Source organism: Heteronotia binoei, chromosome 2 (genome assembly GCF_032191835.1).
Source record: "Heteronotia binoei isolate CCM8104 ecotype False Entrance Well chromosome 2, APGP_CSIRO_Hbin_v1, whole genome shotgun sequence".
In the NCBI taxonomy this organism is placed as follows: Eukaryota; Metazoa; Chordata; class Lepidosauria; order Squamata; family Gekkonidae; genus Heteronotia; species Heteronotia binoei.
Window position 1 is genome coordinate 199,227,797 of NC_083224.1, and position 15,785 is coordinate 199,243,581.

At 48.8% G+C, this 15,785-nt stretch overlaps 1 protein-coding gene across 1 annotated transcript in view; it reads left to right on the forward strand.

Annotated features, from left to right (window-relative positions):
* The first annotated feature begins 208 nt into the window (after positions 1 to 208).
* Positions 209 to 15,785, forward strand: part of ADAMTS10 (ADAM metallopeptidase with thrombospondin type 1 motif 10) — an 85,797-nt gene continuing 70,220 nt past the window's right edge. Inside the window, 2 exon segments of the mRNA XM_060232829.1 lie at positions 209 to 527; positions 7,173 to 7,537. Of these exon segments, the coding sequence (XP_060088812.1) occupies positions 440 to 527; positions 7,173 to 7,537 (453 nt within the window). The 5' untranslated portion in view covers positions 209 to 439.

A 15,785-nucleotide genomic window follows, 5' to 3' on the forward strand; every position in this document is an offset into this window, starting at 1 on the left:
CCCATGCACCAGCCATGCCCTGGAGAGCTGCTGCCAGTCTGAGTAGATGGTACTGCATTGCTGCCCTGTTGCTAGAAAAGCAGGCTGGGGCACTCCGCTTGTAGCAATCGCAGTGTTCCTTCCTGCACGGCTGGGCGTCTGGGCAAACAGCATCTCTGAAGAACGCTCACTTACACATCCCCTTTCCCCCCTTCTCTCTGACAGAGCGATGTTGCCGCGCACCAGCGCATGCTGAGGGACAAGGGCCTGCTTCCACACACCACGACATCCGCGCCATTGCCGCTGCCTTCAGGAGCACGCCGAGTGGCTGAGGATGGCCAGCAGGGAACCAGGGACTCCTCTCTTAGAATAAGTGGTGGCTCAGAGAGAGAAATGGTGGGCCAGATCCTCTCAGTCACGTCCAGAACAGCCCGCGCAGCAGGAAGTCTTGCCACTCAGGATGGCAACAGCCTGGAGACTTTTGACTTGGACTCTTATCCCTGCCGTAGTAATGGGCAGCTCTCCTGGTTACACGTTCCAGTCACAAGGTACTGTGGGAGAGGGTGGCGTTTGGTCATGCAAATACCGTGTGTGTCGTTTCTGGGGGTTTTAGGCGGGATTTTAAATGTATGTTGCTGTGATCTAAATTGTAAGCCTGTAGAGTGAGAAAGATGGGAACTTAGACTGATTTCTCAGTAGCCTTATGCCGCTGCCACGCTTGTCTTCCTCCGTCGGATTTCACACTATCGAATTTTCACACTGTACATTTCTGGTCACCGCACCTTCAAAAGGATATTATAGCATTGGAGAAAGTCCAAAAAAGGGCAACTAGAATGATTAAAGGTTTGGAACACTCTCCCTATGAAGAAAGGTTAAAACGCTGGGGGCTCTTTAGCTTGGAGAAACGTCGACTGCGGGGTGACATGATAGAGGTTTACAAGATAATGCATGGGATGGAGGAAGTAGAGAAAGAAGTACTTTTCTCCCTTTCTCACAATACAAGAACTTGTGGGCATTTGATGAAATTGCTGAGCAGTTGGGTTAAAACGGATAAAAGGAAGTCCTTCTTCACCCAAAGGGTGATTAACATGTGGAATTCACTGCCACAGGAGTTGGTGGCAGCTACAAGCATAGCCAGCTTCAGGAGGGGATTGGATAAAAATATGGAGCAGAGGTCCATCAGTGTCTATTAGCTACAGTATATATGTGTGTGTGTGTGTGTGTGTATGTGTGTATATGTATGTATGTATATGTGTCTGTGTGTATATTGGCCACTGTGTGACACAGAGTGTTGGACTGGATGGGCCATTCGCCTGATCCAGCATGGCTTCCCTTATGTTCTTATGTGACACAGAGTGTTGGACTGGAGGTGCCATTGGCCTGATCCAACATGGCTTCCCTTATGTTCTTATGTGACACAGAGTGTTGGACTGGATAGGCCATTGGCCTGATCCAACATGGCTTCCCTTATGTTCTTATGTGACACAGAGTGTTGGACTGGATGGGCCATTGGCCTGATCCAACATGGCTTCTCTTATGTTCTTATGTGACACAGAGTGTTGGACTGGATGGGCCATTGGCCTGATCCAACATGGCTTCCCTTATGTTCTTATGTGACACAGAGTGTTGGACTGGATGGGCCATTGGCCTGATCCAACAGGGCTCCTCTTATGTTCTTATGTGACACAGAGTGTTGGACTGGATGGGCCATTGGCCTGATCCAACATGGCTTCTCTTATGTTCTTATGTGACACAGAGTGTTGGACTGGATGGGCCATTGGCCTGATCCAACAGGGCTTCCCTTATGTTCTTATGTGACACAGAGTGTTGGACTGGATGGGCCATTGGCCTGATCCAACAGGGCTCCTCTTATGTTCTTATGTGACACAGAGTGTTGGACTGGATGGGCCATTGGCCTGATCCAACAGGGCTCCTCTTATGTTCTTATGTGACACAGAGTGTTGGACTGGATGGGCCATTGGCCTGATCCAACAGGGCTCCTCTTATGTTCTTATGTGACACAGAGTGTTGGACTGGATGGGCCATTGGCCTGATCCAACATGGCTCCTCTTATGTTCTTATGTGACACAGAGTGTTGGACTGGATGGGCCACTGGCCTGATCCAACATGGCTTCTCTTATGTTCTTATGTGACACAGAGTGTTGGACTGGAGGGGCCACTGGCCTGATCCAACAGGGCTTCTCTGATGTTCTTATGTGACACAGAGTGTTGGACTGGATGGGCCACTGGCCTGATCCAACATGGCTTCTCTTCTGTTCTTATGTGACACAGAGTGTTGGACTGGAGGGGCCACTGGCCTGATCCAACAGGGCTCCTCTTATGTTCTTATGTGACACAGAGTGTTGGACTGGATGGGCCACTGGCCTGATCCAACATGGCTTCTCTTATGTGACACAGAGTGTTGGACTGGATGGGCCATTGGCCTGATCCAACAGGGCTTCTCTTATGTTCTTATCTGCCCTAGGGCAGCAACTGGCTTCACCTTTTTCACGCGTCAAACAGAAACCAGTTTTTAGAGGATCTTGTTTGCTGTGCGAAAGAGGCGGAGTGAATTGCAGCCCCGGGGCAGAGAGTGTGAAATCCGACGGAAGCTCCGCAGAGAAGAGGAGCGTGACAGCGGCATAACGCTAGTGGGAAATCGGTCTGCGTGGGAAACTAAAGTGTGCTAAGATTGGATAGTATATCCTGGGGGCGGAATGGGTTGTTCGTAGAGTTTTTTTACAGGAGAGTTAGTGCTGATCTCTGGGGGGTGGGGACTGGAGTAGGGAGCTTGTATGAGGTGCTGAAGAGTTCTGTGAGAGAAATCTGTGCTCTGTGTGGAATGTTGTGTGCGTTTCTGGTCACTGCACCTCAAAGATACTATGGCATTGGAAAAGGTGCAGAAAATAGAACACCACCTCTATGAAGAAAGGTTAAAGAGGTTAGGGCTGTTTAACTTGGAAAAACGACGATTGAGGGGTGACATGGTAAGAGATTTACAGAATTACGCATGGGATAGAGAAGTAGCGAAAGGAGTCCTTTTCTCTCTCCCAATACAAGAATTTGTGGGCATTGTATTTAGTGAAGTGAATGAACAGTAGGTTTAGAACAGATAAAAGGAAAGACTTCTTTATTAACACGTGGAATTCACTGCTGCAAGAAGTAATGGCAGCTACAAGCACAGACAACTTTAAGAGAAGATTGGATAAACATCTGGAGCAGAGGTACATCAGTGGGTATCAGCCGCAATATATAGATGGAACAATCTGGAGCAGTGATGCTCTGTATCCTTGGTCCTTGGGGGACCACAGTAGGAGGGCTTCTGGAATTCTGGTGAGCCTCTTGATGGCGCCTGGGTTTTGACCACTTTGTGACACAGAGAGTTGGACTGGATGGTTCACTGACCTGATCCAACATGGCTTCTCATGCTCTTATGTTATGTTACTCTTTGTTGTTAGTTTAAGTGGCAAGTGAAGAAAATAAGTCTGTGGAAGTTATCAGTCTGGGTCGCAAGCTGGGAAGTTAATCTGTGTGGAAGTTATTGCCCTAAGTGGCAAGTGAGAAATAAGCCTGTGTGGTTAGGTCTACTTAAGGAACCATTACACTTATGTAGCAGTCTGAAACCATGGAGTCTATTAGCCATATAGAAACAGTTACGCTGTTGCAAATAAACTCTGTGTTTAAAAACACAACTGTTTATTTTGGAGGACAGGATCCCCTTTTACCTCAGAGCCACCCCCATGCAGTGACCATTCTGTTGCTCTACCATGGACAACTAACCCATCCTTTTCTTTGGGTCCAACTGAGACTTCTAAGGCAAGAGATTTTGGTGGCAGTGAAAACAAGCAAGGCATGTAGGCATCATAGCACAGCTCAGAGCACTACAGAGAGGTGCCTTTACAGAAGTTACACATAAAGGGTTCACACATGGAAAGAGCAATAATGTTACTGGCATTGATGTAGTGGTTAAATGTGCGAACTCTTACCTGGGACAACTGGCTTTGATTCTCCACTCCTCCACTTGCAGCTTCTGGAATGGCCTTGGGTCAGCCATGGCTCTCGCAGCGCTGTCCTTGAAAGGGCAGCTTCTGGGAGAGCGCTTTCAGCCCTACCCACCTCACAGGATGTCTGTTGTGGGGGAGGAAGGAAAAGGAGATTGTAGGCCGCTCTGAGCCTCTGTCCTTGAAAGGGCAGCTTCTGGGAGAGCTCTCTCAGCCCCACCCACCTCACAGGGTGTCTGTTGTGGGGGAGGAAGGAAGAGGAGATTGTAGGCCGCTCTGAGCCTCTGTCCTTGAAAGGGCAGCTTCTGGGAGAGCTCTCTCAGCCCCACCCACCTCACAGGGTGTCTGTTGTGAGGCAGGAAGGAAGAGGAGATTGTAGGCCGCTCTGAGACTCTGTCCTTGAAAGGGCAGCTTCTGGGAGAGCTCTCTCAGTCCCACCCACCTCAGAGGGTATCTATTGTTGGGGAGAAAGGGAAAGAAGATTGTAGGCCGGTCTGAGACTCTGTCCTTGAAAGGGCAGCTTCTGGGAGAGCTCTCTCAGCCCCACCTGCCTCACAGGGTGTCTGTTGTGGGGGAGGAAGGGAAAGGAGATTGTAGGCCACTCTGGGACTCTGAGATTCAGAGTGTAGGGTGGGGCATAAATCCAATCTCATCTTCTTCTTTAGTGGTGGGATACGGGCTTGAGGGGATAGCCATTTGAGGGAATATTGATTTGAGGGAATACTGTTCTGTAGAGAGCAAATGGAAAGAATTCCAAAAGGGTAGAATTACAGTGTATCCCCTCCCCCCCCCCCAAGCAGAGCAGTTCAGATCCTGAGCATAATATAACTTCTATAATCTTAAAATGAATTATGTGTGTCTCCAGGTCACTGCTGAGTGGGACTTCCTGTGTTAATGAGTGGCCACTCATGCACACAGCTTATAGGGAACATTGGATATACACCTGAGGGAAAGAAATAGATAATTCACAAATATTTGTGAAGAACACAAACATAAGAAAGGGAGAAATGACAGTGTTTGTAGAAATGAAGAAAGTCACTCTAATAGCAAAGTGTGTAGAATTGGAAATCCCTCATGAAAGAAAATCTGTAGAGGTGCTGAGGGTCTCTCTAATACAGCACTGGACGTTGGCGATTGGCAAAGTAGGAACTTCATCAAGTTCTGAGGTAATGTCCATATCCCCTGAGTACACAGAGATTCTGAAAGAGCAGAATAGATTAAGAGATCTGGAAATAAAAGGGAAAAAAAATAAAATTAAAATGGAAGCAGAGCAACTTAGAGCTGAGGAAATAAGAATTTGTGGAAGTCATAATTCTGGGTTACAAACTGGGAAGTTAAGCTGTGTGGAAGAAATAAGAATTAGAGTTGAATCAGAATTGGAGAGGGAGCAGTAGATAAAAATAGAAACAGAAATTTAGGCTTTGAAGCAGAGAAATTAACGTTTGAAAGGGAGCAACGAGCAGAGTGACTTGAGGTAGAGAAATTACATTTTGAGAGGGATAAGTGGAATTGTGAAAAGTCCGTGGTGTAAAAAAACACCTAGAACAAGATAAAGAAAAGTAGAGGGTCTAAACTCTCCAAGGATAATGCCTCAAAGTCCACCACAGAATCTCCAGGAATTTCCCATAAACTGCAGTTGATGAATGGTGTATGGTGCTCTTTGCAAAATTCAGAAATGACAGGAAATGCAGCTAGGTGCCAGGCAAAATGGGGCCTCTCGGGTACCTTGTTCTGCCACAGAGGATGTGAAAAGTACTTAGCTGGCCCAGGTCTCAAGGTGGTAGCCCTCAATGGGGGAACCTCTCCAACATTATTCTGCCACCACCCAGCACAACCAGGATTCCATTTCATTGCTGCCAAAAACTTGGGAGTTTCAGGTATTCTTGTCCAGTAACCTGTATTTAAGAGACTTCTTCAGATTAAGAATCACCTTCCTACACCAGTTTGGTTGGCACTTAGCTTCAATACTCCCTCTAAGCTGTGGAGTCTTGTGAGCAAAAATTTTACTGTGTGAGCTGCTGGCATTATAGTTGTGAGTTCCTGCATATGTTACTTTGCTCTGGGTCCATTTTTCCTGAGCTAAGACAAAAAGGTGTGAGCCAGAGGGTAAAAAAACTGTGAGCTAGTTCACACTGGCTCAGTTTAGCTCACACTGCTTAGCTTATATTTTTTAGGTTAGATAAAAAAATATTTGGCCTTCATTTCATATTGAGTGGGAAGGGTCCCATGGATTTTCAAACTAAAAACCAGTTTGGTGTGGATAAGTATGTGGACTCTTATCTGGGAGAATAGGGTTTGATTCCCCACTCCTCCAGTTGCAGCTGCTGGAATGGCCTTGGGTCAGCCATTGCTATCACAGGAGTTGTCTTTGAAAGAGCAGCTGCTGTAAGAGCTCTTTCAGCCCCATCCACCTCACAGGGTGTCTGTTGTGGGGGGGGGGGGAGAAAGAAGATTGTAGGCCGCTCTGAGCCTCTGTCCTTGAAAGGGCAGCTCCTGTGAGAGCTCTCTCAGCCCCACTCACCTCACAGGGTGTCTGTTGTGGGAGAGGAAGGTAAAGGAGATTGTAGGCCGCTCTGAGACTCTGTCCTTGAAAGGGCAGCTTCTGGGAGAGCTCTCTCAGCCCCACCTGCCTCACAGGGTGTCTGTTGTGGGGGAGGAAGAGAAAGGAGATTGTAGGCTGCTCTGAGACTCTATCTTTGAAGGGGCAGCTCCTGGGAGAGCTCTCTCATCCCACCCGCCTCACAGGGTGTCTGTTGTGGGGGAGGAAGAGAAAGGAGATTGTAGGCTGCTCTGAGACTCTATCTTTGAAGGGGCATCTCCTGGGAGAGCTCTCTCAGCCCCACCCGCCTCACAGGGTGTCTGTTGTGGGGGAGGAAGAGAAAGGAGATTGTAGGCTGCTCTGAGACTGTCTTTGAAAGGGCAGCTCCTGGGAGAGCTCTCTCAGCCCCTCCCACCTTACAGGGTGTCTGTTGTGGGGGAGAAAGATGAAGGAGTTTGTAGGCCACTCTGAGACTCTGTCCTTGAAAGGGCAGCTTCTGGGAGAGCTCTCTCATCCCACCCACCTCACAGGGTGTCTGTTGTGGGGGAGGAAGGCAAAAGAGATTGTGAGCCACTCTGAGTCTCTGATTCAGAGGGAAGGTATAAATCTGCAGTCTTCTTCTAAAACTATTTGGCCACTTCCGTTTTATGCAGAGGAGTTCCTCTCCAGCCTCGACCACTATGAGATCGCCTTCCCCGTCCAGGTGGATCAAAACGGTGACTTCCTGACCTTTGACATGAAAAGCAAGTGGAAACGGAGGTCTCGGCGCAGCCCAGACGCCTCACCTTATGACCTACCGGAACAGCAGGTGTTTTACAAAGTTTCGGCCCACAGGATTCAGTTTCTCCTCAACTTGACCCTGCGTGCCAACCTGCTGGCAGAAGATTTCCAGGTGGAGTACTGGAAACGGGATGGGGTGGACCAGCAACACGAATTCCACGAAGACTGCCACTATGCCGGTCACTTGCAAGACCAGTATCTGAACTCAAAAGTGGCCATCAGTAACTGTAATGGTTTGGTAAGTGAGCTACTTTTCTCTGGAGTTGTGGCAGGGAGGCTTTGAAAAGAGTGTGGTCAGGGACCGTTTTGTAGAAAACTAGGTGGTGGAGCTCATTAGCATAACTCGCTAGCATATGCCACCACCACCACCACCCCAGCCAAAAGCAACCTGATGCAAGAAAGGAGAGCCCCAAGCGAGTGAGGCCTGCTTGGGCTGGCTAGAGATCCACCCTGCCCAAGCAAGCCTCGCTCACCTGGGGCTTTCCTGGGCCACCCCCCGCCCCAGTCAAAAGTCCAGTAAGCCACCCACCGCCCCAGATCACATAAGAAGTGGTGGCGTGGGCTTCTCCAGGTGTTAATGAGGGCTGCTGGGGGCGTGGCAAAGCTTCTGGTGGCCGGCTGGCTGCCCGCTCTCCTAATCCAGGGATTGTTATGCAGCTGCACCTCCTATTCAGTGGACAAGGTAGGTGGGGAGGAGGAGGGGGAACCCCCAGAAAGGTTCAGGAGTTGTGCTCCTAGGAGCTCCTGCAGAATCTGAGGCCTGGGTGTGGTAGAGATTTCCCAGCAGCTGTTGGCATTAGAAGTAGAACTGTGCTAAATTTTCACCCTTCCTCCAACCCACTTCTGTTTGGATGCCATTCTTAATTATAACTGGACTTCTGCTTTCTCCTTCCGTTAGGGTTGCCAATCCCCAGGTGGGAGCAGGGGATCCCCCGGTTTGGAGACCCTCCCCCCGCTTCAGGGTCGTCAGAAAGGGGGGGGGGAGGGAAATGTCTGCTGGGAACTCTATTATTCCCTATGGAGATTTATTCCCATAGAAAATCAAGGAGAATTGATCCACAGGTATCTGGGGCTCTGGGAGGGCTGTTTTTTGGGGTAGAGGCACCAAATTTTCAGTATAGCATCTAGTGCCTCTCCCCAAAATACCCCCCAAGTTTCAAAACGATTGGACCAGGGGGTCCAATTCTATGAGCCCCAAGAGAAGGTGCCCCTATCCTTCATTATTTCCAATGGAAGGAAGGCATTGAAAAGGTGTGCGGTCCCTTTAAATGTGATGGCCAGAACTCCCTTTGGAGTTCAATTATGCTTGTCACAGCCTTGCTCCTGGCTCCGCCCCTAATGTCTCCTGGCTCCACCCCCAAAGTCCCCAGATATTTCTTGAATTGGACTTGGCAACCCTACCTTCTGTACATGATCCCGCCAGTCTGGGATTATAGTGTTGAAAGTGCCATGATTAGGATCCCTTGTTCCCTCGTGAGCCTGCTGTCTGAAAAGATCTTCTACTGAGGCTCTGTTGTGTCAGGCCCTCCCTGACAATGGAGGCACAGATAGCTGCCACTGCGAAATCCGCCTTCTTCCATCTTAGAAGGGCGAGACAGTTGGCCCCCTTCCTGGAACGTAGCGACCTAGCAACAGTGATCCATGCAACGGTCACCTCGAGACTAGACTACTGTAATGCCCTCTACATGGGGCTGCCCTTGTGCCGAACTCGGAAGTTGCAGCTAGTGCAGAATGCTGCGGCCAGGCTGCTACTGGGACTACCTCGGTGGGAACATGTGCGGCCTGGGCTGAAGGAACTGCACTGGCTTCCAATTATATTCCGAGTTCGCTATAAGGTGCTGGTTATCACCTTTAAAGCCCTATATGGCCGAGGCCCTGCCTACCTTAGGGACCGCCTCTCCCCACACGTTCCCCAGAGAGCACTAAGATCTAGTTCTCAAAGCCTTCTAAGGATCCCTGGACCAAAAGAGGCCAAACTAAGAGTAACAAGAGAGCAGGCCTTTTCTGTAATGGCCCCCCACTGGTGGAACCAATTGCCGGAGAAAGTGCGAGCCCTGCGGGACTTTAATCAATTCCGCAGGGCTTGCAAAACCACTCTCTTTCTGCAAGCATATGAGGAACCCTGAAAGCGATATCTCACCATCGAAATACGTCAACTGAATATAGCACCTTAACTTAATTTTAGCTGTAATTTAATGTAACTGTTTTAACTGTATGTATTAATTGTATTTTAAAATTGTTTTATAAATCATGGTATACCATGTTATGTTAGCCGCCCTGAGCCTGCTCCGGCGGGAAGGGCGGGATATAAATAAAAGTTTATTATTATTATTATTATTATTGTGGCCCCACCCCCTCAGAGGTGAGATGGTGATCCGTAGAGACAGAGGCTTCTTGGTGTTGGTGCCCCAGTATGGAATATATTTCCCACAGCTGTTCATCTGGCACACAGCTTGTATTTCTTAAGCTCCAGATCATTCTCTGGCATTTTAGTTGATTTATGCGTGTGGGATTTGCCCCTCCCTCTTGTTTTTTGACTAGAAATGATTCAACATTTGACAAGAGATATTTTTAACTGTTGTTGAGGCTGATAGTGGCATGAATGGATGTTTTTGTACGTTTAAAATAACTTGTTGAATGTTAATGTCGGAAGCAAGCTCAGAACTATCTCAGCTCCATTCTACCTCACAGGGTATCTGTTGGGGAGAGAGGAAGGGAAGGAAATTGTAAGCCACTCTGAGACCTCTAGTGAAGGGTGGGGTATAAATCCAGTCTCCTCCTTCTCCTCTTCTCCTTCTCCTTCTTCTTCTCCTTCTCCTTCTTCTTCTAAGATCCAAAACTAGAAAACCTACATTAAAAAGAAAATGTTGACAAGCATACATTTAGTACAGCGCTGGATGAAGCAAGGGATTCAAAAGAAGAGGTTAAAATGCAATTCCTCTATACATGCCCTATCTGTTGTTAAATATAAGGCAGGCTCCTTAGCTTAGAAAGTTACGAGATTTTAGCAGGAATACCATCACCTTCATCGGGCCACTACATGGCCAGGCCTCAGTTAAGAGTTCTCTCTGCTGTGATGGAATCAGTACCAAAGAGCCTTCCCTCCTTCCTCCCAGGCAGGAAACGTTTTGTAGAAAAATAGGTGGTTGGAATTCATCCAAGGATTGTTATGCAGCTGCACATAATATTCAGTGGACAAGGAGGTGGAACTCTCAGGATGAGGTAGAACTCTCAGAAGGATGAGGTGGAACTCTCAGAAAGGTTCAGGAGCTGTGCTGAATCTGAGGCCTGCTCCCAGTTTTATCATCTTTCTTTTTCCCCACCCACTGACCGGGCCAGGCTGAGTCAAAGAAGCGTTTCTTGAAGACTCCAGGAGTTTCTTCCTGAAGTCGTTCTGGTATTTAATACCTCCAAATCTCTTCCCTGCTAGAGGAGGAGGACCGGACCATCCCATCTCAGAGAGCCAGTTTGGTGTAGTGGTTAAGTGCACGGACTCTTATCTGGGAGAACCGGGTTTGATTTCCCTCTTGCAGCTCCACTTGCAGCTGCTGGAATGGCCTTGGGTCAGCCATAGCTCTGGCAGAGGTTGTCCTTGAAAGGGCAGATGCTGTGAGAGCCCGCTCAGCCCTTCCCGCCTCACAGGGTGTCTGTTGTGGGGAGAGAAGATATAGGAGATTGTAAGCCACTCTGAGTCTCTGATTCAGAGAGAAGGGCGGGGTATAAATCTGCAATTCTTCTTCTTCTTCATTGTCTTTAGCTAAACCCAGGCCTCATTTTGGGCAGGAGCTCACAGTAGCGGAGCTTCAGAACCTCTAAATTTTATTGTGCTCTTTCTTTCTCTCTCTCCCCCCCCCCCCCACCAAATACTTACTTCTGGGCTCCATTGTTCAAAAACCCCTGTGAGAATTTTGCTGAAATCTTAAGATCTGACAAACTTGCTAATATTTTTCCCCACAAAAAAGGGGGGAAATAATCAAAACATATAAAGCAGACAGATGGCAATCTTCATCATGCCACTGTGGCCACACGGGAAAAAAGTAATTTTAAAAGTATGATGGGAGTAAGGTTTTATTATGAAATGCTGAGCTGATATAGTTTAGTACACCTTCTGGTGATGTCAGGGGTGTGTGGCAAATGCAAATGAGTTGTGCTAATGAGCTCCAGCACCTCTTTTTCTACAAAACGACCCCTGGCTAGACCTATTAGCATTTCTTAAGAAATGGCTGAGTTGAGGGTGGAAAGCCATTGAACCGACTTCCTTCTTCCTGCCTTTTCTCTGCCCAGAGAGAAAAACTTTTCTAAAACTCCTGGTGAAGGTTTTACTCATCTCAGGAAAGGAAAGGTCCCCTGTGCAAGCACCAGTCGTTTCTGACTCTGGGGTGATGTTGCTTTCACAACGTTTTCACACCAGACTTTTTACGGGGTGGTTTGCCATTGCCTTCCCCAGTCATCTATGCTTTCCCCCCCAGCAAGCTGGATACTCATTTTACCGACCTCGGAAGGATGGAAGGCTGAGTCAACCTCGAGCCAGCTTCCTGAAAACCCAGCTTCCGCCGGGGATTGAACTCAGGTCGTGAGCAGAGCTTAGGACTGCAGTACTGCAGCTTTAACACTCTGCACCACGGGGCTCTTCTTCCCCAAGGGAGGAGCCTCAGGTTTTGCTCTGTAGCTCCTGTGTGATTGAGCAAGGGAGGAGCCTCAGGTTTTGCTCTGTAGCTCCCGTGTGATTGAGCAAGCCTGGCAAAGCAAGCTGTGATGCAGAAGGAAGCAAGAGAAAGGGGGGGAAAGGAAGCAGAGGACAGCCAGTTGCTTGGGGGCCTGTCCTGTCCTTCTGGAGAGGCGCTCAGGTAGTTTGCATGGTCCTCCCCTTCCCTTCTTCATTCTTGCCTTCACAAAAGCCCTGTGAGGTAAATGAGGCTGTGAGGCAGAGAGTGACCAGCCTGTGGTCACTCACAGTGTTTTGTGGCAGAGTGGGGTTTTGAACCCAAATCTTAGTCTGATGCTTTAGTGCAGGGGTGGGGAACCTTTTTTCTGTCAAGGGCCATATGGATATTTATAACATCATTCACGGGCCATAAAAAATTATCAACTTAAAAAACAGTGCTCCGCCAAGGAAGAATGATTCAGACCAGCAAAATTAATGCAAATAATTGTTTTTCAATTTGAAGTCATGTGGGGAAAGCCTAATCTGGCACACACACCCACACCCACACACCTGGCCTGCCGCCCTAGGCAAATGCATAGGTCCAGGGTTTTTTTGTAGAAAAAGCTCAGCAGGAACTCAGTAGCATATCAGACTACATCCCCTAATATTAGCATATTCGGTCACACACTCATTAGCAGATTAGGCCACACCCTCTGGGATAATCAAGTGCAAACTGAACTGTGACAGTAATTTTTCCAGGCCCTGCAGCGATTCTGACTGCCCAGCCAGGCCCCAAGGAGGCTGCCGCACAGCACATCTGGGCCCTGTGATCCCTGCCTGGCCCTGGGGAGGCTGCTGCACATTGCAGCTGGGCCCCACAATCCTCGCTGGCCAGCCAGGCCCCAGAGAGGCTGCCACATGGCTCAGTTCAGCCCAGCAATCCCCGAGGGCCACATCAAGTGATTTTGAGGGCCGTATATGGCCCTCGGGATGGAGTTTCCCCACCCCTGCTTTAGTGACTCCACCACACTGGCTCAGGGAAGGAGAAGAAGATGAAGAAGATATTGGATTTATATCCCACCCTATACTCTGAATCTCAGAGTCAGAGCGGTCACAATCTCCTTTACGTTCCCCCTTCCACAACAGATACCCTGTGAGGTGGGTGGGGCTGAGAGAGCTTTTTACAGCAGCTGCCCTTTCAAAGACAACTCCTGTGAAAGGCCATTCCAGCAGGTGCAAGTGGAGGAGTAAGGAATCAAACCCGGTTCTCCCAGATGAGAGTCTGCACACTTAACGACTACACCAAACTGGCTCTCAATGTGGAAGACAAAAAAGACTCCCGCATCTCACAAGGGAGAAATGAAATTGTAATTTGGGAAGGGGCAGGCAGCCTTTGAATCAGACAACTTTCAATCGTCCGTTTCAGCCTGCAGTTAAAATCCATAATTCTACAATCCTGGCTGACTTCTGCTGCAATCAGATAAACAGCTGGATGCTAAGCATGAAGCAAAGAAGGGGAGGGATACAAAAGGGACCGCGGGACTGTGGTCTCTCCACCTTCGCCCCCTCCAAGCACCGTGCCACAAGCCAAAAGGTGACCTCTTTTCCACCCAGCCGGTTTCATAGGCTGACGCTTGACATTTTGTCTGACGTCCAGCCAGGCTAACCTCACAGTACCTCGCTTGTGCCTGGAATGAGGGCTCCAGGCCAAAAGCAACAAGGGTTTCGTGCACAGAGGAAATCCACCGCAGGGCTATCAACGCCACCCCCTTCCAGGGCTTTGAAACTAGGGACACACAGAACTGATTCAGCACTGGTTGGCGTGATGGCGGAGGGGGGGGCGGGGACAAACCACGGGAGCTCCACGCAGTTTTTAGCCGATTTGGGTGGGTTTTGGGGGTGCAGGACACATAACAGCATTTTTATTTCAAAACAAACAGGCTCAGCTTCTCATTGTGTAACCCCTGTTTTGTCTCAAAAACTGGCCAGGCCTGATTGCCAGAGGTTAACAAAAAAGCCAGGGATAAGTATACACACCGCAAGCCATGATTTCTCTTCCAAACCATCTTCACTTTGAAAGGAAGTGGTGGTGGGGGGAGTCAGGGGGAACCACCCAGATCTTTCAATAGCTCATATCAAACCCGGGCTCTGTGGAACATGGCATCCGGAGCGTCTTTTCTTTTTTAAAATGTAAGGAAATTTTTAATTCCTAGTGGCTGCAAAAACAGGCTTGAAAACATGTGGGTAAAACCTTCGTAAGTTGGCTCCTTGCGCAAACGTGACGTCAACGCACCAATTTCCTGTGATGTTGTAGGGGAATCTGGCGTGCGCACTCTGGTATACCGGGTTTGTGTGTTTTTTTTTTTGCGGGGCTGGCTCAATGTATCTCTCTTGTTCAAACCCCCACCCCAAGCCCAGTTCTCTGCAGGAGGCCGATGGGCCTACAGAAATGTCCTTACCTCAGCCAGAAAACCCTTGAGCCAACGTGTTGTCCTCAGATAACCTCTAATTATCTAAATATTTGAGACTCCCCGCCCCCAGCCACTGGAAGAAATGAGATTGGATTATATACTTCAGTCATCCCGGAGAGATGTTTATATAACCTATTTCTTCTTTATTTAAAAAGCGAGTGTTCCCCCACAAAAACAGGTACTGCAGACCTTCCGTGGATAACTTCTTCCACTGAGTCAAATTCTTTCCTCCTAATTCAAGGAGGAAATTAATGTTTTTTTGGGAAGGAGACCCCGTCAAGGCAAAAAACCACTCAGACATAGAATGACTTGCAAAGTTCGATGGCTTCTTCTCCCTTGAAGCTTTCAGAGTGCTTTGAGCAGGGCAGGGTTTGAAATTACAGTGGGTCACCCAAGTCTTTTCAGACTTGCTTTTTGAGAGCTCCGGATTTTTTGGTAAACAGGGCTGGATTAAGAAATAGGCCAAGTAGGCACCGGGCTATGGGTAGGGTTGCCAGTCCCCAGGTGGGGGCAGGGGATCCCCCGGTTTGGAGGCCCTCCCCTCGCTTCAGGGTCGTCAGAAAGCGAGGGGAGGGGAGGGAAATGTCTGTTGGGAACTCTGTTATTCCCTGTGGAGATTGATTCCCATAGAAAATCATGGAGAATTGATCCGCGGGTATCTGGGGTTCGGGGGGGGCTGTCTTTTGGGGTAGAGGCACCAAATTTTCAGTATAGCATCTCGTGCCTCTCCCCAAAATACCCCCCCACGTTTCAAAAATATTGGACCAGAGGGTCCAATTCTATGAGCCCAAAAAGAAGGTGCCCCTATCCTTCATTATTTCCCAAGGAAGGAAGGAATTGAAAAGGTGTGCCGTCCCTTTAAATGTGATGACCAGAACTCCCTTTGGAGTTCAGTTATGCTTGTCACAGCCTTGATCTTGGTTCCACCCCAATGTCTCCTGGCTCCACCCCCCAAAGTCTCCTGGCTCCACCCCCAAAGTCCCCATCTATTTCTTGAATTGGACGTGGCAACCCTAGCTATGGGCCCCCACACTTTTAGGCGCCCTGGGCTGACTTTCCCCCCGGTCTTCCCCCTGCTTGCCCTTCCAGCCTGCACACGCAGCCACCAACTGAGCCTGTTATGTATGCAGAATTATGTCTAGTATCTGGGTATTCCTATTTAGCTCATTGGAGCCGGGAGAACGGAGCTTGGGGAACTAGAAACAATGGACAGCAGGATGCTGAAACCTGCTGCCCTGCACCAATCATAGGGCCCCGGCCAGTTTGAACGGACCAATAACCTGCTAGCACAGGAACGCAGAGTTGTATATAGTTACGGCCCCGTGGCCGGTTACCTATTCTTGTTAGTGCAGCCATCTACCATGCTGCCT